Consider the following 26639-nt stretch of genomic DNA (forward strand, 5'->3'; position numbering starts at 1 on the left):
TCCCCCATTATTATTGAGTTTTTTATTTTAATAGCCTCTCTAATCTCCCAGGCACTATCACCATCCTGATCAGGTGATCAGTAATATATCCCTACTGCTATATTCTTATTATTCGAGCATGGAATTTCTATCCAGAGAGATTCTCTGGTACAGTTTAGTTCATTTAAGAGTTTTACTTCATTTGATTCTACACTTTCTTTCACATATAGAGCCACTCCCTCACCAGCACGACCTGGTTTCTCCTTCCGATATACTTTGTACCCTAGTATTACTGTGTCCCATTGATTATCCTCATTCCACCGAGTTTCTGTGATGCCTGTTATATCAATATCCTCATTTAATACAAGGCACTCTAGTTCACCCATCTTATTATTTAGACTCCTAGCATTGGTATATAAACACTTTAAAAACTTGTCACTTTTTAGCTATCTGCCATTACATGATGTAATTGAATGGGACTTTTTTTCATTTGACTTTCTCATCAGATCCTACCCGTATTTTACCTTTCATCCTCTCGTCCTTACTAGGACATAGAGAATCTCCATTAATAGTGTAACCCTTCTGCCCATCAGAGTTGGCAGCAACAAGGGCCGGGTTCAATATCTAGGGGATCCATTCCAATAACACAATGCAAACTGGCTCGAGCCCCCACCCAGTGACATGGGACAAATATATACCACCCCCGCTGGGCGCCTCCAAGGGGCAATACTTCCCTTCTCGCAAGCACATAGTCTGATTTAACTGGGAATTGGTCCTGCTTTGAGCAGGGGGTTGGACTAGATGACCTTCTGGGGTCCCTTCCAACCCTGATATTCTATGATTCTATGAGTGTAGCAAAAGCCTTTTAATAACAGAGAGAAACAATGTGGCATTATGTTGGGGAAACACCACCAACAGGATTCATAACACAACCCACGAGCAAAAACCCACCCCAAGCAAATTGGGGCATGCTCTATCCCTTTGGTTCTTGAGTCCAGCAACCCCAAATCACCCAAAGTCCCAAAAGTCCAATGACCCAAAAGTCTCTGTCCCTGGTCAGGGGAGCCCCAGAGTTCAAAAGTTTATCTGCAGAGCTTTACCTCCCAACCTGGGTGGAGATGGGGGGGGGGGGGAAGGAAGAGAGGTAAGGGGCACCTTACATGATCTGAAGCTGACCACTCCACAGCTCCATAGGCCTTTGCTCCGCCAGCCGCCCCACAAACTGCTTCGCTCGGCTCCACTGCTCCACCAGCTGGTCCACGAACTGCTCCGCTCCACGGCCCACCAGCAGCTCCCGCCATCCCACCAACTGCTCCACCAGCCTGTCCACAAGGCGCTCCAGCCCTCCCGCAAACTGCTCCACCATAGATCTTCCGGCTCCCCCACTACTTAACCCAACGCTCAGTGATTTCAGCTCTTAGTCAGTTCAGCTCTTTGGTGAAGTCAGCTTATAGTAGGGGAGCCCCAGTGCTGGTGCACCCTTAGCCCAAAGTGAGCTCAGCAGCCTGTAACTAGACTCCTAATAGAATCAAAATTAGCTCTGATAGTCCACAGTGGAGAGAGGAGAAAGTGCAATTAGCATGTAAGGCCCTCACCAAGGGGCCCATGCCACCAAGTATTAATACTTGTCCCCAACCTCTCTCCATTCACAGAGTTTTGGAACCCATGACCCTTGCCTAGCGAGTGCCACTTAGTTGATGGTGAGTCCCTCCATCATAACAAAAGGCCACGTACAGTTCCCAGCACAGTTCCCATATTCAGGGTAATAACAATTTATTCTTCCTGCCCCAATAACAGAGACACTGGGGATCCCACAGCAGCCAAAGTGACCATTTGGGCAGCTATGGCCTCATTCTAGGCGAGGTCGGTGTGCCTATGCAAATGAGATCAGCCCCTGAAGTTCTTTTCCACAACTTGCCACACCTCACCACCAGATGTCAGGGTGGAGCTCATCCTGACACTGCTTACAGTAGATTCTCCCCTAAAGGATGTCTCTGTCCGAACCACGTGCTCCTCTGCACCTGTTGGCTCTCCCCCAGCCCTGAGTTTAAAAACTGCTCTGTGACCTTTTTAATTTTCAGTACCAGCAATCTGGTTCCATTTTGGTTTAGGTGGAGCCCATCCTTCCTGTACAGCTCCCCCTTTCCCAAAAGCTTCCCCAGTTCCTAATAAATCTAACCCCCTCCTCCCTACACCATTGTCTCATCCATCCTTCTGCCTGTCTAACTGGCCCTGCGCGTGGAACTGGGAGCATTTCAGAGAATGCTACCATGGAGGTCCTGGACATGAATCCCTTACCTAGAAGCCTAAATTTGGCCTCATGTTCCGATAGCTGCTTTCACCAGAAGGGTCCCCAGAGCCGGTGGTGAACGGTCCCCATGAGGGGTCTCTTCCTGCAGTGCTGAGACCCAGCCACCTCTTGGGTGGGTCCATGGTGGCCATTATTAGCCAGTGACAGGGCATGGAAGTTTATTGAATGGCCTGGCTCCTCCAACCCCTCCCGTCTCCTGTTAAAGCAGCATTGGCCAGGGCTGTGTGAACGGCTGGTCGGGGGCGGTGATAACTTTCTCTCCATTTATCAAATACTAATATAAAATCACCACAAATTTTGTGTCTCTCCCCTTCAGAACTGTAGGATGTTCAGGGTTTGGAGGGAAGATAGTTGCCCTGAGTCCTTGCCCCAGATGTGAGGAGCGGAGGAGGGGGGAAGGCCTGGAACCTCCCCTCCGGGGATGTGATTAAACAGATTTTGGTGTCTTCCCCTCCCGAATGTCACAATTCTGGTTTCATTGACTCCAGAGTCGCTGCAAGGAAGGAAAAGGAGTGGCTCTGGATTAACATGGGAGCGGATAAGATCCGGGAAGTGGTGTCTTTAGCTGCTGTCACCAGAGGGCTCTGGCTGTTGCTAAGGGAGGGGAGGCTGCTCTCTCTGTCTCTCTTTACTCAAGGTATCAGGGTTGAGTTTCTCAGGTGGGATGGTGCTGCCTCCCCTGTGCTCTGGGAGCCCAGGCTGAGCCGCTGCTGCTCCTCAGCAGGGTCTGTGCTGTGGAGAGACCTTCATGAAAGGCTCCTCCCTGCCCAGCCCAGGCGGGGACTTCCTCTAGTGGCTGGAACTAGCCCCCTAAGGCAGCCCCGGGGCTCTGCCAACTCCAACTGCTGAGCCAGAGGCTCCAGGTGACTGAGAGAGACCCGGGGATGGTCAGAAAAGTGACTCTGCACAAATGTCACCAGGAGCCTGGGATCTCCCAGCCCCTGGGAATCTGCTACTTGTTGTTAATGCACCTGTGGGCGGGATCCGAGCTGCCTTAACAGCACTGAGCCATTGATCTCCTGCCAGGATCTGCCCAGTGGCAAAACTGGGGATTGAGGAGGAGAAGAGACCAGCTCCGTGGGGTTCCCCTTCGCGTGTGTGGGGTGTGGAGGTGCCAGGCAGAGAAGGGTGGGGGAAGGACAGAGATGGAGGGAGAGACAGCGTGAGTTGGGAGCAGTCAGGAAATTATGGCGGGGGGAGGGGAGCATGAAATCCCCTGTGATTTTGCCACTTCCCTCTGAAAGATTTATAAAATTCTCTCGGATTCCGTCGTAATTATCAAATATGGATATAAAATCTAGGTCATTTTTTCCTCCTTTTCTCTCAAATTATTTATAATTTCTCCATTCAGCTTTTGTCTCATTTTCTCTCTAATTCTCTGGTGTCAATTTAAAATCTCCTCAGATTTGGGGTGTTTCCTACCCCTTGGATCTGCAGTGCTTTGTCTTTGTTTGGTTGGGAATTGTTGCCCTGAGCCATTCCCCAGGGTGCCCATTCTCTGCTGGCAACAGGGCATGGAAGGGAGAAACAAATCTCCCACATGGAGACCGCCCAGCCCCAGGTTACCCAGTCCCAGCTGCTGCCCCTCACCATGACCCAACCCTGCTCCCCCCATCCTCACTGCCAGTCACCCCTGCTGCTACCCCCTCCCACTGCCAGGGAACCTCTCAGCTCCATCCCCCTTCCTTTCCCCTTTCAAGTTGCCTTGTCTGGGCCTGTGAATGGCAGGTGGGGCGGGGAACCATCCTTTTCTGTTTGTTTATTGAACATCCATATTCCCTGACAACTTCATTAATGCAGCGCTAAGGGTGCCCAGTGCTGTTCTGAGCCCTTCCAGCAGGTCGAGTTCAGCAACACTCAAACCTCTCAAAAGTAGGAAATCCAGAGTGAAGGTCCCTGCCTGTGCAACCTTAACTCTGCCCCCTTGGAGCTGGCAGTAACCACTGGGCGTTATCCACATGTACTCCAGCTGCATTCACTGGGCTACGTGAAGCTGTAGTGAATGGCAGAGGCATGAGTTGGAGCAGCTGGGTAGAGGTGTGATTGTGAGGTGAGGAAATCTGGGGATTAATTTGAGGATTGGCGCAGAGCTGTGGTTGTGAATGAGGAGCTGTGGGTCTGAGTCCCCCTGGCCTGATCGAGGGGAAGAGGTGCATGTGTACCTTGAGCATCCAGTCTCTATCATTTGCACGCTGAGTTGTGTAGTTTGTGTCAGCACAGGGTTCTCCCTGCCATGGGGATTGGCAGCCGTGGGGTGGGATAGGAGAGCTGTCTGTGTGCTTAATGATGGATAAGTGAAAGATTTTGGAGGGAAATCCAGTGACTAATGGAGATGGGGCTGGTGAGTGTAGCAAGGGTGGGATTGTTTCTGGGGAGCAGGCTCCGTGTCTGAGTGTAGAAGAGCTGTAGGTAGGTCCTGCTCCGTGCCGCTCGCCTAAAACCAGATTCTGTCTCCGCAAAGGGGAGGTGTTTGAGTCTGAGCTGCAGCTCTCGGGAGCCCTGTTACCCGAGTAGTATGTGGGGTTCCTGCTGCGGGGGGGAGCTAGAGGTGCGAGTGTCGCTGCTCTTGGAGCTCAGCGTTGGGTGCAGTAGCAGAAAGGGCCGCGTGTGGGTTCAGCAGACCTCGATGTTGTTCAGAAGGACCACAGGCTCGGTTCGGTGGCCAAGGCGCTCGGCCAGGTTTACTGTTGACAAAGAACAGGTCTAGTGCCCCACAGGAGCTACGGGTACTGGAATACAGCAGTTCTCCATGGGGGTCCACAAGCCCTTTCAGGGGGTCCGTGGGGCCCTGCAGCTCAAACCCAGAGCCTGAGCCCCAACACCCCTGTGGGGCTGAAGCCCCAGTCCATGGCGCCCCCCCCCTCCTGTTGCAGCCCCCATTCCTGATACACACACCCCCGCGCTGAAGCCAGGACTTGCAGGACTGAAGTCCTGCTCTCCGGTGTTCCCCATGGGGCAGAAGCCCTGAGCCTATGGGCAGAATTGGGTGCACGGGGGTGTTGCCCCCCCAAACTGCAGTGAAAGAGCAGGTCAGTCCTGAGGGCAGCTCCACACCCCTCCCCACTTCCTTCGCTCCCCACCCCCGGCCAGGTCAGAGGTGGGAAGCCAGAGCTGGGCACTGCGGGGCAGCTGCTGCTCTGCCTGGTGCCATGGAGCAGGCAGCCCTGGCATTCCCCCATCTGCTGCTGTTGCTGATGCCCGGGGTTGAAGCTGCTCCTCAGCTCCCAGCCCCCTTTGCTCCCACAGAGGCAGCTGGTCAGAGCTGCCTGGGCGGGGGGACCCGGCTCTGTGGCTGGCAGAGGCCTCCGGGAACGGGTACCGCAGGGGAGCCCTCTGGGCACACAGCCCCTAGCTACCCCCCTCCCTGCACCCTGAGCTACCCCCCTGTCCTCACACAGCCTCCAGCTACTCCCTCCCTGCACCCTGTGCTACTCCCTCCCTGCACCCTGAGCTACCCCCCTGCACACAGCCCCTAGCTACCTCCTCCCTGCACCCTGAGCTACCCCCTGTCCTCACACAGCCTCCAGCTACTCCCTCCCTGCACCCTGTGCTACTCCCTCCCTGCACCCTGAGCTACCCCCCTGCACACAGCCCCTAGCTACCTCCTCCCTGCACCCTGAGCTACCCCCTGTCCTCACACAGCCCCTAGCTACCCCCCTCACTGCACCCTGTGCTACTCCCTCCCTGCACCCTGAGCTACCCCCCTGCACACAGCCCCTAGCTACCTCCTCCCTGCACCCTGAGCTACCCCCTGTCCTCACACAGCCTCCAGCTACTCCCTCCCTGCACCCTGTGCTACTCCCTCCCTGCACCATGAGCTACCCCCTCCCAAACACAGCCCCTAGCTACCTCCTCCCTGCACCCTGAGCTACCCCCTGTCCTCACACAGCCTCCAGCTACTCCCTCCCTGCACCCTGTGCTACCCCCTGTCCTCACACATCCCCTAGCTACCTCCTCCCTGCACCCTGAGCTACCCCCTGTCCTCACACAGCCTCCAGCTACTCCCTCCCTGCACCCTGTGCTACCCCCCTGCACACAGCCCCTAGCTACCTCCTCCCTGCACCCTGTGCTACCCCCCTGCACACAGCCCCTAGCTACCCCCCTCCCTGCACCCTGAGCTACCCCCTGTCCTCACACAGCCTCCAGCTACTCCCTCCCTGCACCCTGAGCTACCCCCTGTCCTCACACAGCCTCCAGCTACTCCCTCCCTGCACCATGAGCTACCCCCTCCCAAACACAGCCCCTAGCTACCTCCTCCCTGCACCCTGAGCTACCCTCTGCCCACACACAGCCCCTTGCTGCCCCCCCGTCCATGCACCCTGAGTTACCCCCTCCCTGCACCCTGACCTACCCTCCTGCCCATACCCAGCCTCTAGCTCCCCCTGCCTGCATCCTGAACTACCCCCCTGCCTGCCCACAGCCACTAGCTGCTTTCCTGCCTGCACCCTCAGCTACTCTCCTGCCTGTGCACCGCCCCTAGCTACTCCCTCCCTCCACTCTGAGCTACCCCCATAGAATCATAGAATATCAGGGTTGGAAGGGACCTCAGGAGGTCATCTAGTCCAACCCCCTGCTCAAAGCAGGGCCAACACCAACTAAATCATCCCAGCCAGGGCTTTGTCAAGCCGGCCCTTAAAAACCTCTAAGGATGGAGATTCCACCACCTCCCTAGGTAACCTATTCCAGTGCTTCACCACCCTCCTAGTGAAATAGTGTTTCCTAATATCCAACCTAGACCTCCCCCACTGCAACTTGAGACCATCGCTCCTCGTTCTGTCACCTGCCACCACTGAGAACAGCCGAGCTCCACCCTCTTTGGAACCCCCCTTCAGGTAGTTGAAGGCTGCTATCAAATCCCCCCTCACTCTAATCTTCTGCAGACTAAATAAGCCCAGTTCCCTCAGCCTCTCCTTGTAAGTCAACTCCAGCCCCCTGATCATTTTCGTTGCCCTCCGCTTGACTCTCTCCAATTTGTCCACATCTCTTCTGTATTGGGGGGACCAAAACCTATGTCTGGATTCTCTCTCTGTCCTTCCAGATGATCAGATGGTGAGTGAGACTGTGGAGCAGACTCCACAGCAGGACGATGGTGAGCAAGTAGAACCATATAGGACATTAGGAGGAAGATCCAAAGGGAAAGTTTCTTGGAGTTCACACAGGAGAAACATCCCACAAGTGTTCGGAGCTTGAGAAAAGCTTCCTCAAGCGTTCACACCTTATCATACATCAGAGAATCCACACAGGAGAGGGCTCCTTCACATGCCCTGAGTGCAGGAAAAGCTCCAAAGTCAGTGCATACCTCATCAGACATCGGCGAGTCCACACTGGAGAGAGGCCCAGAGATGCCCTGAGTGCGGGAAAAGCTCCAAAGTCAGTGCGTACCTCATCAGACATCGGCGAGTCCACACTGGAGAGAGGCCCAGAGGTGCCCTGAGTGCGGGAAAAGCTCCAAAGTCAGTGCGTACCTCATCAGACATCGGCGAGTCCACACTGGAGAGAGGCCCAGAGGTGCCCTGAGTGCGGGAAAAGCTCCAAAGTCAGTGCGTACCTCATCAGACATCGGCGAGTCCACACTGGAGAGAGACCCAGAGATGCCCTGAGTGCGGGAAAAGCTCCAAAGTCAGTGCGTACCTCATCAGACATCGGCGAGTCCACACTGGAGAGAGACCCAGAGATGCCCTGAGTGCGGGAAAAGCTCCAAAGTCAGTGCGTACCTCATCAGACATCGGCGAGTCCACACTGGAGAGAGGCCCAGAGATGCCCTGAGTGCGGGAAAAGCTCCAAAGTCAGTGCGTACCTCATCAGACATCGGCGAGTCCACACTGGAGAGAGGCCCAGAGGTGCCCTGAGTGCGGGAAAAGCTCCAAAGTCAGTGCGTACCTCATCAGACATCGGCGAGTCCACACTGGAGAGAGGCCCAGAGGTGCCCTGAGTGCGGGAAAAGCTCCAAAGTCAGTGCGTACCTCATCAGACATCGGCGAGTCCACACTGGAGAGAGACCCAGAGATGCCCTGAGTGCGGGAAAAGCTCCAAAGTCAGTGCGTACCTCATCAGACATCGGCGAGTCCACACTGGAGAGAGACCCAGAGATGCCCTGAGTGCGGGAAAAGCTCCAAAGTCAGTGCGTACCTCATCAGACATCGGCGAGTCCACACTGGAGAGAGACCCAGAGATGCCCTGAGTGCGGGAAAAGCTCCAAAGTCAGTGCGTACCTCATCAGACATCGGCGAGTCCACACTGGAGAGAGGCCCAGAGGTGCCCTGAGTGCAGGAAAAGCTCCAAAGTCAGTGCGTACCTCATCAGACATCGGCGAGTCCACACTGGAGAGAGGCCCAGAGGTGCCCTGAGTGCAGGAAAAGCTCCAAAGTCAGTGCGTACCTCATCAGACATCGGCGAGTCCACACTGGAGAGAGACCCAGAGGTGCCCTGAGTGCAGGAAAAGCTCCAAAGTCAGTGCGTACCTCATCAGACATCGGCGAGTCCACACTGGAGAGAGGCCCAGAGATGCCTTGAGTGCGGGAAAAGCTCCAAAGTCAGTGCGTACCTCATCAGACATCGGCGAGTCCACACTGGAGAGAGGCCCAGAGATGCCTTGAGTGCGGGAAAAGCTCCAAAGTCAGTGCGTACCTCATCAGACATCGGCGAGTCCACACTGGAGAGAGGCCCAGAGATGCCCTGAGTGCGGGAAAAGCTCCAAAGTCAGTGCGTACCTCATCAGACATCGGCGAGTCCACACTGGAGAGAGACCCAGAGATGCCCTGAGTGCGGGAAAAGCTCCAAAGTCAGTGCGTACCTCATCAGACATCGGCGAGTCCACACTGGAGAGAGACCCAGAGATGCCTTGAGTGCGGGAAAAGCTCCAAAGTCAGTGCGTACCTCATCAGACATCGGCGAGTCCACACTGGAGAGAGACCCAGAGATGCCCTGAGTGCGGGAAAAGCTTTCGTTGGAGCTCAAGTTTTATCCGACATAAGAGAACCCACACAGGCGACTAACGCCATAAATATCGTGACTAGGGCTGGCCAAATATTTTTTGTAAAATACATTCGCAAATTCCCACCTAGTTTGTACCATTTTCTTCAGTGTGGTCTCTCAGCTCCACGTGCGCTACCTTGTCTCTGTCTTTTGCCCCTTCCCCTTCTTTGGGGGGAGTCTCATCATCCTTTGTCAACTTCTTTGTCTTATATCTCCTGGGAGTGTCTCCTTGTCCTGCCAGAAATATCCATCAGCACCAGGTGGGGAGATGGGGTTGACCTTGACTAGCTACAGGGAGGTACAAACGGCTTGTGCCTTGTCCCCACTGGGATTGTGCGTGGAGGTAGCCGCTCAGCTCAGCGATCTTCTTGTAAGAACTACGGCTACATTTGTAGTGCGCACGTCACCCGGGTGCAGTGGCTGGGGTGAGCTTTCCCCTGGACCTGAGCTCACCGCCATCATTGTTCCTAGTCTAGACAAACCCCAGCATCACGTGGGTGTCATTCCCCCATCACAAAGTGATGGTTCGTGTCACGATGCTGCCTTTGGTGGGACCCTTCTGAGAGTACCAATTCAGGACAAATTGCTGGGAGCCGGGCAGTTACAGCCCAAGGCTGGGGTTCCATTGCACAGCAAGGCCAACCAAACCGGCCAAACAGAGAGGACTTTGGTTTTACACCACTGGATAACCACAAGTCACACAAGCAATTCCCTTAGACACTCCACTTTCCCAGGATCACCACCAGGGCCACTCGTTATGGGGAAGAATGGTTATGAAAACCAATACCCCAGTAAAAGAAAAACGGTTCTCTCGATCCCAAAGGACCCAGCCCCAGACCAAGGTCAATATACAAGTTAGATCTTACCCACAAATCACACTGTTGCCCATCCTTTAGAATCTAAAATCTACAGAATTATTCATAAAAGGAAAAAGATATAGATGAGAGCTAGAATTGGTTACATGGAATCAGTTACATACAGTTATGCCAAAGTTGTTGGTTCAGTAGCTTGGCCCTATTAAATTCTGGGTGTCACACTTTAGGAAAGATGTGGATAAATTGAAAAGTCCAGGGGAGGAGAGCAACAAAAATGAGAAAAGGTTTAGAAAATCTGACCTATGAGGAAAGGTTAAAAAAAACAGGGCATCGTGAGTCTTGAGAAAAGAAGTCTGAGAGGGGACCTGAGAACATTATGCAAATGTACAAAGGGGTGTTATCCAGAGGATGGTGATCAATTGGCCTCCATGTCCCCTGAAGGTAGGACAAGAAGTATTGGGGATAATCTGCAGCAAGGGAGGTTTAGGTTAGATATTAGGAAAAACTTTCAAACTATAAAGGTAGGTAAGCTCTCGAACAGGCTTCCAAGGGGAGTTGTGGAATCCCTCTCATTAGAGGTTTTTAAGAACAGGTTGGACAAACATCTATCAGGGATAGTCTAGATTCTTATTGGCTTCAGCTCCCAAGAGCAAAGCCTGACTCTATACTACCTGGCTGGTCTTCCGTGGGAACATCTCCTGGCTGGGCCTGAGCCCGCTTCTGAGGGGCGATGGGGTTCGGCGGGTCTGTGCTGTGTCCTCTCCGGAGGGTGAGGGAGGATGGTGAGTGACACCCTTGTGTGCAGATGATCTCCTCGCTCGGTGGCTGCCAGCGCTCTAGCCCAGCACTGAGTGTCCCAGAGAGGAGTGGGGAGAGGCCAGGCCGGGTTGGGATTTTGGAGGAGTGATGTGGTTGGTGCGGAGGGCAGTTCGGGTCTCGGGATTGCTGGGTGCTCTGCTCCTCTGACCTCACAGGTGCCTTGTGCAGTGCGACTGTTGTCACAAGTGAGCCCCCCTCCCTCCTCCGCAGATAGCACCCTTGTGCACTAGGCTTTTGGGGGCTGTGAGAACAGGAGTCAGAGTGGGTTCCTGGACTTCGTCAGTGTTTGTGGGGAGGAAGCTGTCCAGTCCCAGCTGTGCTCCAGCCGTAGGAATTAAGATACCTTCAGGCAGATATCAAGGGTCATGCTAGAAAGGGGCCAGCCTGCGCTAATGTCAATGAAATGCCCACGGTGATCCACAAGCGCCTGGAGAACCATAGAGAAATACCCCTTCTGATTAACGTACTCAGAGGCTAGGTGGGCTGGTGCTGGAATTGGAATATGCGTCCCATCTATCTCCCCTCCGCAGTTAGGGAAACCCATTTGTGCAAGCCAGCCACAATGTCACGCAAGTTACCCGGAGTCACGGTTCTTCTGAGCAGGATGCGATTAATGGCCCTGCAAACTTGCATCAACACGATTCCAATGGTCGACTTTCCCACTCCAAACTGGTTAGCGACCGATCGGTAGCTGTCTGGAGTTGCCAGCTTCCAGACTGCAATAGCCACCCGCTTCTCCCCTGTCAGGGCAGCTCTCAATCTCGTGTCCTTGTGCTGCAGGGTGGGGGGCGAGCTTCACACACAGTCCCATGGAAGTGGCTTTTCTCATCCGAAAGTTCTGCAGCCACAGCTCATCATCCCAGACTCGCATGACGATGTGATCCCACCACTCAGTGCTTGTTTCCCGAGCCCAAAAGCGGCGTTCCACAGTGGTGAGCATGTCTGTGAATGCCACAAGCAGTCTCTTGTCGTATGCGTTACTCACGTCAATATCATCGTTGGAGTCCTCACTGTCAGTTTGGATCTTAAGGAGTAACGTGACTGCCAAACGTGACGTGCTGGCAAGACTCGTCAGCAGACTCCTCAGCGGTTCGGGCTCCATTCCCGCAGACCGAAAGGGAAGACAGAGCGCACAGTACAAAAAACGTTGAAGGATGGCGCCAAATGTGGAGGGAAGCACAGGGATTGCTGGGATGCGAAGTGATGCATCATGGGGCATTGGGACGGGACCCAGAATACCCCGCCCCCTTCCCACAAGCCACAGCACCAGAATGGGAGGACGGGCTCTGTGGGACAGCTGCCCATAATGTACCGCTCCCAATGCCGCTGCAAGTGCCACAAATGTGGCCACGCCAGGGCGCTTGCAGCTCTCAGAGTGGGCAGACGGCCGCGCTTTCCCTGCTGCGCTCTCCAAAGGCGGGTTTAACTCACAGAGCTCTACATCTGCAAGTGTAGCCAAGCCCTCGGGCTCCACATGGAGACTATCCTGTGCTTTGAGACTCTAGTTAAATGAGGTGATGATTACACAGCACTGCCCCAGGGGGAACAGCTACTCAGGTAAAAGGGCCCGTCAGTGCCCTGGGGCAGCTGGGGCTAACAGGGAATAAAGCACTTCCACCAACTGAGTGCTTTGGCTGGGTTGGGCATTCCAAGCGCAGCCACCTGCCCAGGACAGGAGTAAAGCTCCTCCTGAGATCACAGAGACGGAGACCCCAAGCTGGAGCTCGTTGGAGTTTGGAAGCATGCTGTCCTCCTGCGGGGTCACTGGCAGAGGGGGTTCAGCAGTCCTGGGGAGATTGCCATAATCTGACCCTCCACTGCAGCCTCCCCAACCCCAACCCCTACAGCAACTCCAGGACAGGGCTTGCATTCTCTCCCTCCAGGGAGCCAGTACACAGGGCCCTGCATCCTAGCCCCCCAGCCACAGCCTGCCCTGAACTCCAGGCTCCGCAGTTTGCAGCTCTCACAGTCACTGGGTGTCAATGAACTGTGGGGGCACCCACAGGGCTGAGCTCTAAGAGTTCCCCTTTCCACTGCCCACCCCAGGACATAAGGTTAGCACAGAGATTCCAGTGACCCAGACCCACCTCTGTGAGCGAGTTGCATTGGTTGCTGCTCCCCTCAGGGGCTGGTACTGAACCCACATGAATGCACCTCTGCACTCTGGGTCTTGGCTGTCCTTGGCTGGCAAACTGTGAATCGGTTGCAGTGCAGGAGAGGGGAGTGGTGTGTTAAAGAAGCATTTATTTGTCAGCCTTTCACACTGCAAGGTGGGAAACTGAGGCAAAGGACACTGTCTGACGTGTTGCAGGGCGGGTGTTTGCTTATAGTCACATGCTTTTGAACTGTGGTTGTGGTGTCTTCCCAAATGTGTGCCGGGTCGCCATTTCCCTATTAGTAAAAGTGTCTTTTGCTACACACTCAGTGCTGGCAAGAGGGGGAGTATTGCCTCTTTGATTTGCCCATGGGGGTGGTAAATTTTCCCAGATTACTGGTTGGGGGCTTGTAGTCTGTATGGCCGTCCCTCCCTGTCAACCTCAGAGAGAGGCCATGCCTCCGCGCTGTCACCCACCTGTACAGGTGAGCTCAAAAGCAGGGAATTAGCTGCAGCTAGTATTCAGGCCCACTGGCCGGGTAGAGCAGTTAAGCAGTCTCTGAGCCCCAGGCCCTTGGTCAGAGCAGGGCAGCAACCAGTTAGTAAGGTATAACCAGATGATCGTCTAGATTACTTGTTGTGGCTCAAAACACTTGTTTTGTGTTGTTAAGAGGAACCCCTAGATATTGAACCCAGACCTTCTTGCTGCTGACTCCACCTGGCAGAAGGGTAACATTAGGAAAGGAATAGAAAATAAGACGGAAAATATCATAACCCTGTTGGCCTGGGGCCCCAGGGGGCAAACCTGCAGGGGGGTGGGCAGAGTCTGTGCAGGGGGGATTGCAGGAGGAGCGCTGGGGTGAGACGCGGGTCTTGACATGCTCAACCCTAGGTCACCGTTCAGTGTGGACTCTCCAGCACAGGCTTAGACACACTGAGCCTGCAACTCGAGTCCCGCACACCCCGGCTCACATTGCAGTGACTGTTACAGACGGTTACACAACTTGTCTCCCTCAGGAACCTTCCTCTTCACAGAAAGTTTATTTTAAAGCGGAGCAACATGAATTCCATTTGAAATAGAAATAATTAGAGTCTATCTTGGGTGTCTATTCTCCAATACGCTACTTCTCTCAACCCCTTTGGAGTGAGGTTTTACTTCACCACTGCTTAATCCAAAGAGGCTGAATTACGTCAAATAACTTTTCAGAATCGGCCACCATTTCCTATAATACTGATGTGAAATAATAGATAATTTACAGTATTACAATACAATCAGGTTATCACATAATGAGTCTCTTATTCTGGAATGATGAACTTCGTGTTTAATTCCATTATCACTGGTAACAACAACATATTCAAACATTACAAAAACTTAACATATGGGTTAGTTTTCTCTCAATCCTCATTTCCACCCAATGAGCTCTATGTAATGCTCTGTTCTCCACTAACATAGGTGCCTTCCATTTCTGTGAGTTCATTTGTCTCCAGGGGGAGGTCTACACTGCAACAGGAGACCGTGATTGAGTCCAGGCTCAAGCCTAAAGCCCTTTGCATTTACACTGCAATTGTGCAAATCCAGAGCTTGGACCCAGGGTCCCAGGACCCTGCAGGGCTGGAGGGCCCAAGCTCAAGTTAAGCTGAGCTCCAAGGCTGAGCCCCATTGCTTTGCAGTGTAGATGCAGTCCCGCTTGACTGGGTCCCAGGAGTCAGCTGGAAGTATCCCACAATTCCATGGGACAAATTCCTCAGTCCTCTCTAAGGCGGCTGGAGATTTCATCTCGGTGCTCCCCTCCGGTCGCCAGCTGATGCCCCTGAGCTAGCGTGTGCCGCTCTCTGTCCTGTGGGACCCCTCTCGCGGGCGGGGTCTCCAGAGCCCCATGCTAAGGGGCTGATCTCCCGTCCTAGGCAGGGGGGACACGGCCATCCAGGTGAGGTGATGGGCCTTGAGCTCGGTGACCAGGAATGTGCCCTGCACTGAGCTGCCAGCATGGCAGGGGCTGCCCTGTGGGGGCAGGTGGGCTGCTCTGTCTCTCACTCAGGCCCCTCTGCAGCTTCCTGACTGGGAAAGTGACTTTAAAAGAGCATCTCGATGGCCAGGGGTCGATCTCTTCTGATTGCTGAGGGGAAGCTGCCCGGCCCACCCTCCTCGTGCCGTCCCTGCAGCGCGGCCTGGCTTAGTTCACTGGTGCAGGGACAGATCCCCGCTGCACCGAGGAGTGTCACGGGCGAACGGCTAGACAACGCCAGGCAAAACAAGTGTCATGTGACCCGCACAGCCCCTGAGCTAGCGCGAAGGAGACCCTGTGCCCACCCCCTGCTGCCACTGACCGACCCCTGCCGGCCCCTCCCAGAGAGTAATGGGGGCATGTGCTTCCAGGGGCCTTTCATCGGCGGTTATGCAAACTCCGTGACATAAGTGGGTCAGCATTGTTCCTGCCCCTCTGCCCCTGCCCCTGCGGCTGTTGCAAAGAGGCCCGGTGGGCTGGGGGCAGGCGAGGGAGGGGAAGGGGAATGGGCAGTGTGGGGGAGGGCAGCCACGGGTGGGCAGGACCTTGAATCAGCGCAGGCTGAGAGTTCACTTTCTGCACTGTCCCCCAGCTGCCAAGGGGCCAGATGAAGCCCAGCGCCTCCGTGAATCCCGGCTGAATGCTGGGAACGGTCCCGCACACAGATAAGGAGAGTCCTTCTCTCACCCTTCGTGGCAATGGAGACCCCAACCCCTGCTGGCTGACGGGGCACATGCAGCCGAGCCGGGCGGCGTTGGCGAGGAGGGGGACCGCAGCGCCGGCTCCTGGAGACGTTCTCTGCCTAGGACCAGGGCCGGTGCAAGCGCTAGGCGAACGAGGCAGTCGCCAAGTGGTTGGGGGCAGCCGTGGAGCGGAGGTGAGCTGGGGCAGGGGGGTGGGGGAGGGCCGCCTGCAGCAAGTAACGGTGGGAGGGGTTACAAACAGCTGATTGGCGCCGCGAGCCTGGGAGGCGGGAGAAGCGGTGGCGGTGGCGTGATCGGGGAGGAGGCGGAGCAGAGGTGAGCTGGGGCGGGGAGCTGCTGCATGTGGCTGCCGAGGGGAAGGAGGGGGCGGTGGGGAGGTGCCGCAAGGGGGGCTGCCCGGGCTGAGGGGAGGGAGGGAGGGGGCGGTGGGGAGCTGTCGCAGGGGGGGGGGCCTCAGGGTGGGGGGGGCGGGGAGCAGCCGCGGGGAGGAGGTGGCGCAAGGTGGAAGTGTCCCCTTGGGTGTGAAACCTCCTTGCACCCGCCCTGCTCAGGACAGTTCACTGTGTGCGCGCTGTGCAGCCTCCACGCTGGAGTCGTTACTCTCCGTCCTCGCAGCCCGAATGGAATTACATGTCACACCCTGGAGCGGGAGCATCGAACCTCAAAAAGGGGAACTGCACAGAAATGGGAGGCTAGTGAAATGGAAATTGAAAGCAACATGCCAGGGTGAAATGCCAGCAAACGGCAAAGAGACTATTTAAAAACACCATACTAGAGGCTCACACTAAACCTATACCAAAAATAAAAATACCAAAACCAGCATGAGGATCAAAAAAATGCCACCACGGCTAAATAGCCGAGTAAAAGAGGCCCTCAGTGGCAAAAAGTTCTCCTTTCAAAACTGGCAGTCAAATCCTAATGAGAAAAATACAAAGAAGCAGAAACACTGGCAAGCCCAGTGAAAAGTAGAAAACGGCCGGCCAAAAAAGAGTGCGAAGAGCAACTAGCTAAGGCACAACAACTACCAGCAAATTATTTTTTAAGTCCAGGGGCAGGAAGTCGCCAAACAGTCAGCAAAGTCACGAGGCGATCGAGGTGCGAAAGATGCACTCCAGGAAGAGAAGGCCGATGCGGAGAAGCGAAATAAATTCCTTGCTTCTGTCTTCACTGCAGAGGATGTGGAGGAAATCCATACACACCAGCCCTTCTTTTCGGTGACAGATGCTAGAATCAAAGAACAATAGAACCGTGGGGTTACAAGGGACTGCAAGGTTCAGGGAGGGAGTTTGGGTGCAGGAGGGGGTTTGGGGTGTAGGCTCTGGGAGAGAGTTTGGGTGCAGGCTCTGGGAGGAAGTTTGGGTGCTGAGTGCAGGCTCTGGGCCGGAGCATGGGGTTGGGGTGCAGGAAGGGATGTGGAAGGGGGCTTTGGGTGCTGGGTGCGAGAGGGGTTTTGGGTGCTGAGTGTGGGCTCTGGGCTGGGCCAGGAGGTTGGGGTACAGGAGGGGGTGTAGGGGCTGGGCCAAGGATGAGGAGTTTGGGGTGCTGCAGGTTGGCTGCCCTGGGGCTGCGGTGGGGGGCCAGAGGGGAGCATTCCCACCAGGGACAAGAGACTCACCCAAGCCCCGCCAGGCTGCTGATCGGAGGTCCTGCCAGGATAAGCCCCACCCCCAGATTCGACTCGGAGTCATCTGCCGGGGGGCGGGGGAGGCTGCCATGCACCTCCTCCCTCTGCAGCCGCAGCAGCTGCCCCCGGCGCCGCTCCCTTGTAGCCCGCAGTGGCATCAGCCGTCAAGGGAGCGCAGCGCAGAGCTGCAGCGGGAAGGCAGGTACGCTCGGGGGAGGCACGGGGGCAGCAGGCAGGGCTGGGGGAGAAACCTGGCCCTGAACATTGGTGGAGCCGGGCCCCCCAGGCCCTGAATTTGCTGGCTCATGTAACTCACTGCCCCTGGCAAGGTTCATCTGGTCTAACCCCTACCAAGAGGCAGGACTTTGTGTGTCTAAACCACCCATCTTCTCTCGTCCAGCTGGGATCCCTTGACTGCAGCAACTCCCCATATGTCCTAGCTCTCCTCTTTCCCTCACATCCTTCACTTCTCTGGCCATTGGTTTGCTGTATCTCTGAACCCTCCCTCTGTACGCCCTGGCTCCAGCAGCTAGTTACCCAGGCTACACTCCCATTGCCATCCGTGGGGGTATCCTGGGCTGTGAGGGCTGCAGGTTTTGGCCCATGGTCAATGCACATGCGATGGCTGCTGTAGACCTACGCGGTGACTCCTGCAGCCCATCGCCAAGCTGCTGGGCCATATTCCGCAGGGTGGCCTCCCTGGCTGAGAAACTGGGAGCAGCGAAACCCTGGGTTAGAGAAGGAAAATGTCCCCAACAGAACACTCTGTAAATGGCTCCCAGAAACGTCCCAGTGACACCCGACTGTGCAGCCCTGGGGATCTCTCGCAGGAGTTCTCCTGCTTCTTCATTGTCACCACGGGCAACAGTCTGGCAGTGGGAGTGGAGAGGGGGTGGCTACAGGCAGAGCTTTCCATGGCTTCCAGAATGAGAGCCTGACAGGGCTTGTGCCCTTGGTGGAGACGGGCCAAGATTGAATCCCCACCCGTGCCCATGGTGTCTCTGAGTGGCCATGGCTTCCCTTACCCATCAGTGCAGGCTTTTCAGGAGGAGAAGGAGAACCTGGCCATGGAGGAGGCAGCCTCTCTGGGTCTAAGCAGCACCGGAGCCGGATGGGAGCTTCTGGTATGGGAGGTTTCACGTGGGGTCCATGCAGCTGGAGAGGACAGAGCTGGGCCCAGAGTCCTGGGGCAGCTCCTCAGTCAGTTCCTGTGAGACACAAAGGAAAATGTCAGATTCAGGCCCCACAGAGCCCTGGGCATTTCCCAGAGAGGCTGGCCAGACACAGCCAGCAGGATCCTCTGGCAACACAGCTGGGCCCTGCTCTCCCGATTCCTTCCTTCTCTTGGCCCACCCCCAGCCTCTCTCAGCTGCCCCCTACCTTTCTATCCCCAGCCTCAGCTTACCCTCCACTCCCATGATTCCCCACCTGCCTCCTAGCGCTTACACCCAGAATTTCCTCTTGGCTGCTGCCCAGACCTCAGCCCCAGGAATCCCTGCTCTCTGCTGTTGGATAGGGGCAGGAGGTCCCAGGGGCAGTCAGAGGACAGGGAGCTGTTGGATGGGGCAGAGGTTCTGTGCGGGGTGGTCAGAAGACAGGGAGCAAGGGGGGTTGGAGAGGGGGTGGGATCCCGAGAGGGGGCAGTCAGGGGACAAGGATCGGGGGGGGGGGGAATTGATGGGTTGGGGGTTCTGGGTGGGGCAGTCAGGGGGTGGGAAGTGGGAGGGGGCAGATAGGGGGCAGGGGCCAGGCTGTTTTGGGAGGCACCGCCTTCCCTACCTGGCCCTCAGGCCAAAAAGGTTGCCCACCCCTGTCCTAGAGGGTAAGTGTCCCCATGAGGTGCTGTGAATCGTCCTGGACAACCCCCTCTGCAGGGAGCTGGGATGGGCAAGGGGCAGGATGGACTTATTTCCTACTAAGATAGGTAACGTTTGTACCTTGTCACCACCCTGGAGATGTTCCATGACAACCTCTGGGCAGCTTCTTCCGTGTCCAGGTTTCCCCCTCCTCCATGTCCAGGCCCTCCCCCTCCCCCACTTCTTTCTCCGTGGCCAAGTCCTCCCCCTCCTCCATGTCCAGGTCCTCCTCCTCCTCCGGGGCAAGGTTCCCTTCCTCCTTCTCGTTTTCCTCTGTGGCCAGGTTCTCCTGCTCCTCCTCTTCACCTTCCTCTATGGCCTCATCCACAATCTCCTCCTCTCTGGCCTGGTCCTCTTCCTCTTCCTCTTGCTGCATGGCTATATCCTCCTCCTCCATGGCCAGATCCTCCTGCTCCTCTTCTGTGGCCAGATCATCCTACTCCTCCAGTTCCTCCTCTTCCTCTCTTGTCAAGTTCTCCACCTAATTGATAGACAAGTCTTCATCATCATCCTCCTCTGCAGCCAGGTCTTCCTCTTCTTTCTCCTCTTCCATGCCCATGTCCTCCTCTTGCCACCTGGCCAAAGAGGAGGAGGAAATGGCCATGGAGGACAAGGTCATGGAGGAGGAAGACAACAACCTGAGCAAGGGGGACCTGGCCATGGAGGTGGAGGAGGACTTCGTCTTGCCCTCCTCCTCTTCATCCAAGTCGTCCTCTTCCGCTTTCTTCTCTATGACCACATGCTCCAATCCCATGGCCAGATTCTCCCCCTCTTCCACTTCCTCCTCTATGGACAGGTCCTCCCTCCCCTTCTCCGTGGCCAGCTTCTCCTCCTCCTTTTCCTCCTTCTCGTCCTCCTCTCTGGCCAGGTCCTCTTGCTCCTCCTCCTCCATGGCCAAATCCACCTCCTTCTCTTCTTCTTCCCCCTGCATCGGCACATCCTCATCCTATTCCATTCCTGGGTCCTCCTAGTCTATTGCCAGATCCTCTTATCTCCTCTTCTGCCTCTTCTTCTCCCCCCTGCATGGCCACATTCTCCTCCTTCTCTTCTGTGGCCAGGTCCTCTTCCTCCTGCTCCTTCTCCATGGCCAGATTTTCCTCCTTCTCGTCCTCCTCTCTGGCCAGGTCCTCTTGCTCCTCCTCCTCCATGGCCAGATCCACCTCCTTTTCTACTTCTTCCCCCTACATCTGCACATTCTCTTCCTCCTAGTCTGTAGCCAGATCCTCTATTTCCTCTTCTCCCTCTTCTTCCCCCTGCATGGCTACATCCTGCTTCTTCTCCCCTCTGGCCAGGTCCTCTTCCTCCTGCTCCTTCTCCATGGCCAGGTTCTCCTCCTCCTTTTCCTCCTTCTCGTCCTCCTCTCTGGCCAGGTCCTCTTGATCCTCCTCCTCCTCCATGGCCAGCTCCACCTCCTTCTCTTCTTCTTCCCCCTGCATCCACACATCCTCGTCCTCCTCCATTCTTGGGTCCTCCTAGTCTATAGCCATGTCTTCTACCTCCTCTTCTGCCTCTTCTTTTTCTTGCATGGACACATCCTCGTCCTCCTCCATTGCCAGGTCCTTTTCCTTCTCTTCCTCCTGGTCCAGGTCCTCCTTGTCCTCCTCTGTGGCCTGGTCCTTCTCCTTGGCCAGGTCCTCCTCTTCCTCCTCTGCAGCCACGTGGTCCTCCTCTTACACCTGCTCCATGGCCAGGTGCTCCATTCCCGTGGCCGGGTCCTCCTACTCTTCCTCCAGAGGCAGGTGCTCCTCTTCCTGCTCCATGGCCAGATCCTTCTCTTCTTCCTTTTGCTCCATGATCAGGTGTTCCTCCACCAGGGCCACATCCTCCTCTTCCTTTACCTTCTTCTTCCTCCTCCTTCTCTGCAGTCAAATCAGCTTCCTCTTCTACGGAGAGGTCCTCCTCCTCCTCTGGAGGAAAGTTCTCCTCCTCCTCTTCTGCAGACAGCTTCTCCTCCTCCTCCTCTTTTTCCTCTTCTGCAGACAGGTTCTCATCCTCCTTCTCCTCTCCTATCTCTTCTGCAGACATGTTCTTCTCCTTCTCCTCTTCCTCTTCTTCCTCTTCTGCAGACAGCTTCTCATCCTCCTCCTTTTCCTCTTTTACGGGTATGTCCTCCTCCTCCAACTTCTCCTCTGTGTCCAGGACTTCCTCTTTAGTCATGTCCTTGTCCTCTTCTATGGCTAGGTCCTCCTCCTCCTCTTTTTCTGTGGTCAGGACTTCCTCCTCCTGCTTCTCCTCCTCCTCTGTCTCTAGCTCTTCCTCCTCTTCCTCGCCTTCTGTGGCTGGGTCTTCATCCTCCTCTGCCTTTTCCTCAGTGGCAAGGTCCTTCTTCTCCAACTGGTCCATGGGGGTCTCTGCATCAGAGAGACAAGGGCAGAGGGGGACTCTTGCTGCAGCTGGGGGGAAGAAGAGGAAGGACAGGGGTGTGGTGGGGAGAGAAGATTTAATGTTTCCCCCTCCAATGTAAGCACCACGTGGCAGAGAGTTCCCCACACTACCCCTCCCACAGACCCCTCAGCACCATGGCCCCATGGCAGATGGGGCCCTTCACTGTCCCATCCTCCCTGGGACTTGCCCCAAAGCATCAGGATCCCACTTCCCAGTAGCTCCCCCCATTTCCCGCTGCAAGGGGTGGCTCTGCGACTCCCGCTGACGTCATTGGGCTCAAGTGGCTCAGGCCAGAGCCCTGGGTTGGGGTCCTCCCAATGACTCAGAGAGTGATTGGGTGTTAATGGCCCCGTGCTCCTCCCCGTCCCCAGGGCGTCTCCTCACCTGCAGTGGAGGAGCACTCAGCTTCCATGCTCCAGGGAGCCTCCAGGGAGTGGCCGCTCTCCCCTCCAGCACCAGTTGAGCTGCTGGGGCAGCGATCCTGCCCTGGGGATGCCTCCTGCTGGTCCACGGGGCTGGGCTCCTGAGGGCTGGCCTTCCAGCAGAAGCAAACCCAGAGCTGCATTGCCTGGCTCCTCTCATGGCCTGGGTCCTGCCTGCCCAGACTGAACTTGGGCCACCTCCATCTTGGCCTGGCTGTTGTGTTCCTCTGTTCAGCACCAGCCCTGGGAGCTGGTTTCCTCCTGGTGAGCAGGGCCGAGCAGGTCCATCTCCTGGGCTGTCCGGGAGCTGCTTCCCATTCCATGGGGATGGAGGGGCAGCTCTCTGTCTGGGGATGCTGGCAGCTGCCCCCCTCTGGCTCTGGGGCCACCCGTGGAGTCTTCCTCCCAAGAAGCCTCCTGAGCACCTCCATCCTGGAACTGAGCAGGGAGCAGCCGTGAGTCTGCGGCAACACAGCCTCTCGCCAATGGGTCTGTCTGCCCCCCAGCTGGGGTGACTCCCTGTCATCCCATGCCTCCCAGGGGGCATCTGGACTGGGATCTGTGCACACTGGCAGGGCTAACCCTGCAGGCTGCTCCCAAAGCTCCCCCAGTGTTGGAACCCCCAGGGAATCTCATCCCTTTAGAGCAGTGGGGTCACTGACAGAGACCTGTAGTCAGTCTGTCTGCATCCCCAGGCCACACTCCCTCCCTGGCCTGAGAAGGCAGAGAACCCGGGTGTCCAGGCTTCACTCCTGAGCCAGTGGCAACAGCAGACAGGTGCCCCCTGTTCCCCAACCCCAGCTCAGCAGCTACCAGCTAGTGGACATCCCAACTTCAGCCCCCCACTCCTATCCCCGCTCTGCGCAGCAGACCGTGGGCAGGCCCCCAGTACGGAGCAGCTGGGTCAGGGATGGCTCCAGGGGGCGGGGGGCAAGGAGGTGGGAGCTGCAGTGGAGCAGTGTGCTGGGAGGAGGGGCACCCTTGCCTCGAAGGCACACAACGGCGCTCCCAAGCACAGTGGCCTGGTGTGCTATTAATTCTCATGACAAAAAATAATGCAGTAATTTGGTTTGAGTTCATCACATGCATTAACTGCAATTAATTGACAGTCCCAAAAATTAGTTTCGATTACAAATATTTGCACTGTAAAAAAGATAAAATAGTGCCATGCAAATGCCTGTTCTCACGTTCAGGTGATCTTGGAAATAAGAAGTGGGCAGCATTATCTCCTGAAAATGTCAACCAACTTGTTTGTCTTTGCGATTGGCTGAACAAGAAGCAAGACTGACTGCACTTGTAGGCGCTAAAGGTTTACGTTGGGTTGTTTAGGAGTGCAGTTACGTAAAAACCCACTACATTTGTAAGTTGCACTTTCACGAGAAAGAGAGTGCACTACTGTACTTGTACGAGGTGAATTGAAAAGCACTATTTCTTTTATCTTTTTTATGGTATAATCAAAAATAATCATATACAGGGAGCACTGTACACTTTGTATTCTGTTCCAGACGGGTGGCCGTGTTAGTCTGAATCAGCAAAAATAACGAGTCCTTGTGGCACCTTAGAGACTAACCAATTTATTTGGGCATAGCCCACGAAAGCTTATGCCCCCAAAATTTGTTAGTCTCTTAGGTGCCACAAAAACTCCTCCTTGTTTTTGTATTCTGTGTTATAATTTCAAATCAATATATTTGAAAATATTAAAAAATCCCAAAAGATTGATAATACGTTGCACTTGGTATTCTATTATTGTTTAAGAGTGCAATCAAAACTGTGGTTAATTGACAGCCCTACTTATTGGCTTTGGATGGAGCCCAGCAGAAAATCAGTAGGAATTCTTTCCCAAACACTCACCCACTGGCCTTCTGAGCTCAGAGGGTTTAATGTACCTTGTCTGATCAGGACTCACTACTGCCAGGAGTTTGAGAAGTGTCTATCCCTTCATTGAAGAGATTGGATAGGCGAGTGGCAGCCTGTAAGTCCCCCTCCCCAACAGTCCGCACAGCTGCTTGGAGGGGGTGTCACGAACTCTCGTGATGGTAGTTGCGGGTTCTGGCAAGCCAGGGTAAAGGATTTTTTGGATAAATGGATAAGGAAGAGCCAGGGCCCATACCAGGTGCAGGGGTCACCCTGGGATGAGATTAAAAAGGAAATGGAGGCAATGTTAGGGAACCCAGAGGGATGGGGGATGGTTGAGGAGCCCACCCTCCTTGGTATATGGGTAGTGGAAGAAGGTCTCTGCCCATGGGGACTGAATACCTTTCAGGGAAAGGAGGCACTTCAGTCCGCTTATGAGAGGTTTGACATAAGGGCAGCATTACGGGAAGCTGCCAAGAATCTTTCAGGTTTGGTGCTGCTTCAGCAAGGGCTGCCGAAGGGTTGTAAATTAGTTAGGGGAGTGAAAGATGATTTGGCAAAACAGGGTTTAAAGTCCAAAGCAGAGTTAACAGACTACCTTTAGAGACTGGAGCTGGGACTTGGTCCTGGGGGAGTGGAGAGAAGGAAGGGGAAGAGAAAAAAAAGTTTCAGAGTGCAACCTGCCTTTCCACACTTTTGTTTTTCTGAAGTTTTAATAGAGGGTACTTTGGATACGTATGTGAGATGTCAAGAAGGAAGTTTTTGTTTAATGATAAAACCCAGTTATATAAATGTAACTGTATGTGCAACTCTGTGCAGTCACATTGGATAGAAGCTTGGTCATTAAATTATCCAAAGGGGTCAGGTCGAGTGGCTACTACCACCACTACGCTTCTGTCCCCAGAAGCCTTTACAGCTATTCTGAGGGAAAATGGGCCCTTTTCCCACAGAAATGGTCTATAAGGGACTGCTGCAGGCAGCAGGCAGAGAGAATCTGAGCAAAATTATTTGACTATTGGGTAATGCAATCAAAATCACTAAAGGACGTAAGGGGTTTCTATTGGAACTTAACTTGGCTGCCCCTGGTTGTGTCTAGTTGTACAAGATGGAAGTGTAGTCGGGGTACAGTTGTGTAGAAAAGAGTAATCAGAGTGCAAGAAATGTTAGGCAAAAGAGAATTTTCTGTGTGCGCACAGGTAAAAGAAAAGGAAAAGGGGAGGAATGATGGGAACACTGAGCCTTGGGGTGGCTCTGAGGGATCAGATTGTTGCTCTGGTGGGTGTGCATGAAAACTCTGTGGGCATGGGAGGCAGTTACACCTTGTGTAAAATTAGTACGGCTAATATAATATTATGGAGGTTAAACTATCTGGAAGGAATGTTTGCATTTTCCCAGGATGTGTACAGTGCTAAAATCTGAAACTGTGTCTCAGCTGTTACCTGAGAATAAACTTAAAGCTTGGTACAGCAGAGAAACTATTGCAAACATGGACTGTTGTACAAGAGGGGAAACTGAGGTACACCACCTCATGAATTTCATAAATGACCAGTGAGTGGGGTAATTCACTAGCCTGACTATAGAACAAAATAAGGACAGCCTGGAGGTAATTCTTCTGTTTTTCCTGCAATTAGCAAGGACATTTGTAAAAGAAAGTGGTATTATCATTAATAAGCAATAATCTGTCCCCACCAGGGGGGTGGAAATTGTTTCTTTTGTTTTTCAGACACTCTACAAGCAAGCTGGCGCCAGCGGAAGAATAACTCAGAATACCATGGATCTATGTTTTGTGTTGTTTGTCTGGTGGTGTTTGTCTTGTTGCTAGCATTGCTGTGTTTGAATGAACAGAAAATCTCATGATGTGGGAGGGGGATGGCTTCAAAAGGCTGACCTGGGGGGGGGGGGGGCGGGAGATGTGTATGGGAACGCAAATGCTCAACTAGGAGGCCAGCACCTGTGTAATAGCTACCGTGGTACCTGGAAATGGAATGGCAACTAAGGTGGTCCCCACAAGCCCTATGGAAATAATGAGAAGGGGAAGAGCTCACTGGGAATCAATGGAGGGGTGTGTAAAATAGTGTAAATCAACAGACGATGTTTGGATGTGCCCTTCTCCTATGCCTATGGAGGAGCAGAATCAACGGCCTATGCAAGGGGTGGACAATTGGGTGTACTGTGTATAAGGGGTTTTGCTGGGAATGTACATATTACTGGGGGCACAATTATACCAGCCCATAACCAAACTACACACATCTACATGCTGCTATGTGGACTTTGGTGCACAAATGGATCTGTGAATCTTATTGCTGTGAATAATCAAACCAGGGCATACTGCCTGATTCCATACCAAGTGGTCAAGCTGGTTTGGACAATATCCCATTTCTCTGTGAACATTCAGTGGATTTATGATATGGACAAAAGCAAGCAAAACCTGCAGGGGCAGCTTGTTGCAACTGCCAGCAACTGGACACATCAGATCGTCACCCTGTCGAAGGAGGAGAGGCAGTGTTTTGGGGGTGTCTCAGATGTTGGACCATACTGCAGTGGTCAGGACTCGGTGTTGCTGTGGATTTTGTATTGTTAACTGTACTTGTGTTACGTTGCATATGGAGATAACCTATAAGTAATAAGCCCTCCAAACCCTGCAGTGTACTAGACAACCCGGACCCAACCTTCTCGGGCCCACTCTAATGGGAAGTCTGGAACACTAATTGGAATAGGTGTGGTATGCCCGTATGAGAGAAGGTGCAGGGCACTAGACTACACAAGGGGCAGTGGGACAAATGGAATATCGACA

General features: G+C 54.4%; 1 protein-coding gene across 1 annotated transcript; it reads right to left on the reverse strand.

The window, feature by feature from the left end:
* Window positions 1–20156: 20156 nt before the first annotated feature.
* On the reverse strand, window positions 20157–25699 carry LOC311528437 (uncharacterized protein; the record flags this gene model as incomplete). Its single annotated transcript, XM_084643472.1, has 3 exons — window positions 24248–25699; window positions 21954–22429; window positions 20157–21577 (listed from the first exon to the last, which is right to left on the reverse strand). The coding sequence occupies exons 1-3, from the start codon at window positions 24304–24306 to the stop codon at window positions 20157–20159; spliced, it is 1956 nt and encodes a 651-aa protein (XP_084499598.1). The 5' UTR covers window positions 24307–25699.
* Between the last annotated feature and the right edge of the window lie 940 nt (window positions 25700–26639).

The sequence above is a fragment of the Lepidochelys olivacea genome (assembly GCF_965140295.1).
Source record: "Lepidochelys olivacea isolate rLepOli2 genome assembly, chromosome: 11".
NCBI classification, from domain to species: Eukaryota; Metazoa; Chordata; order Testudines; family Cheloniidae; genus Lepidochelys; species Lepidochelys olivacea.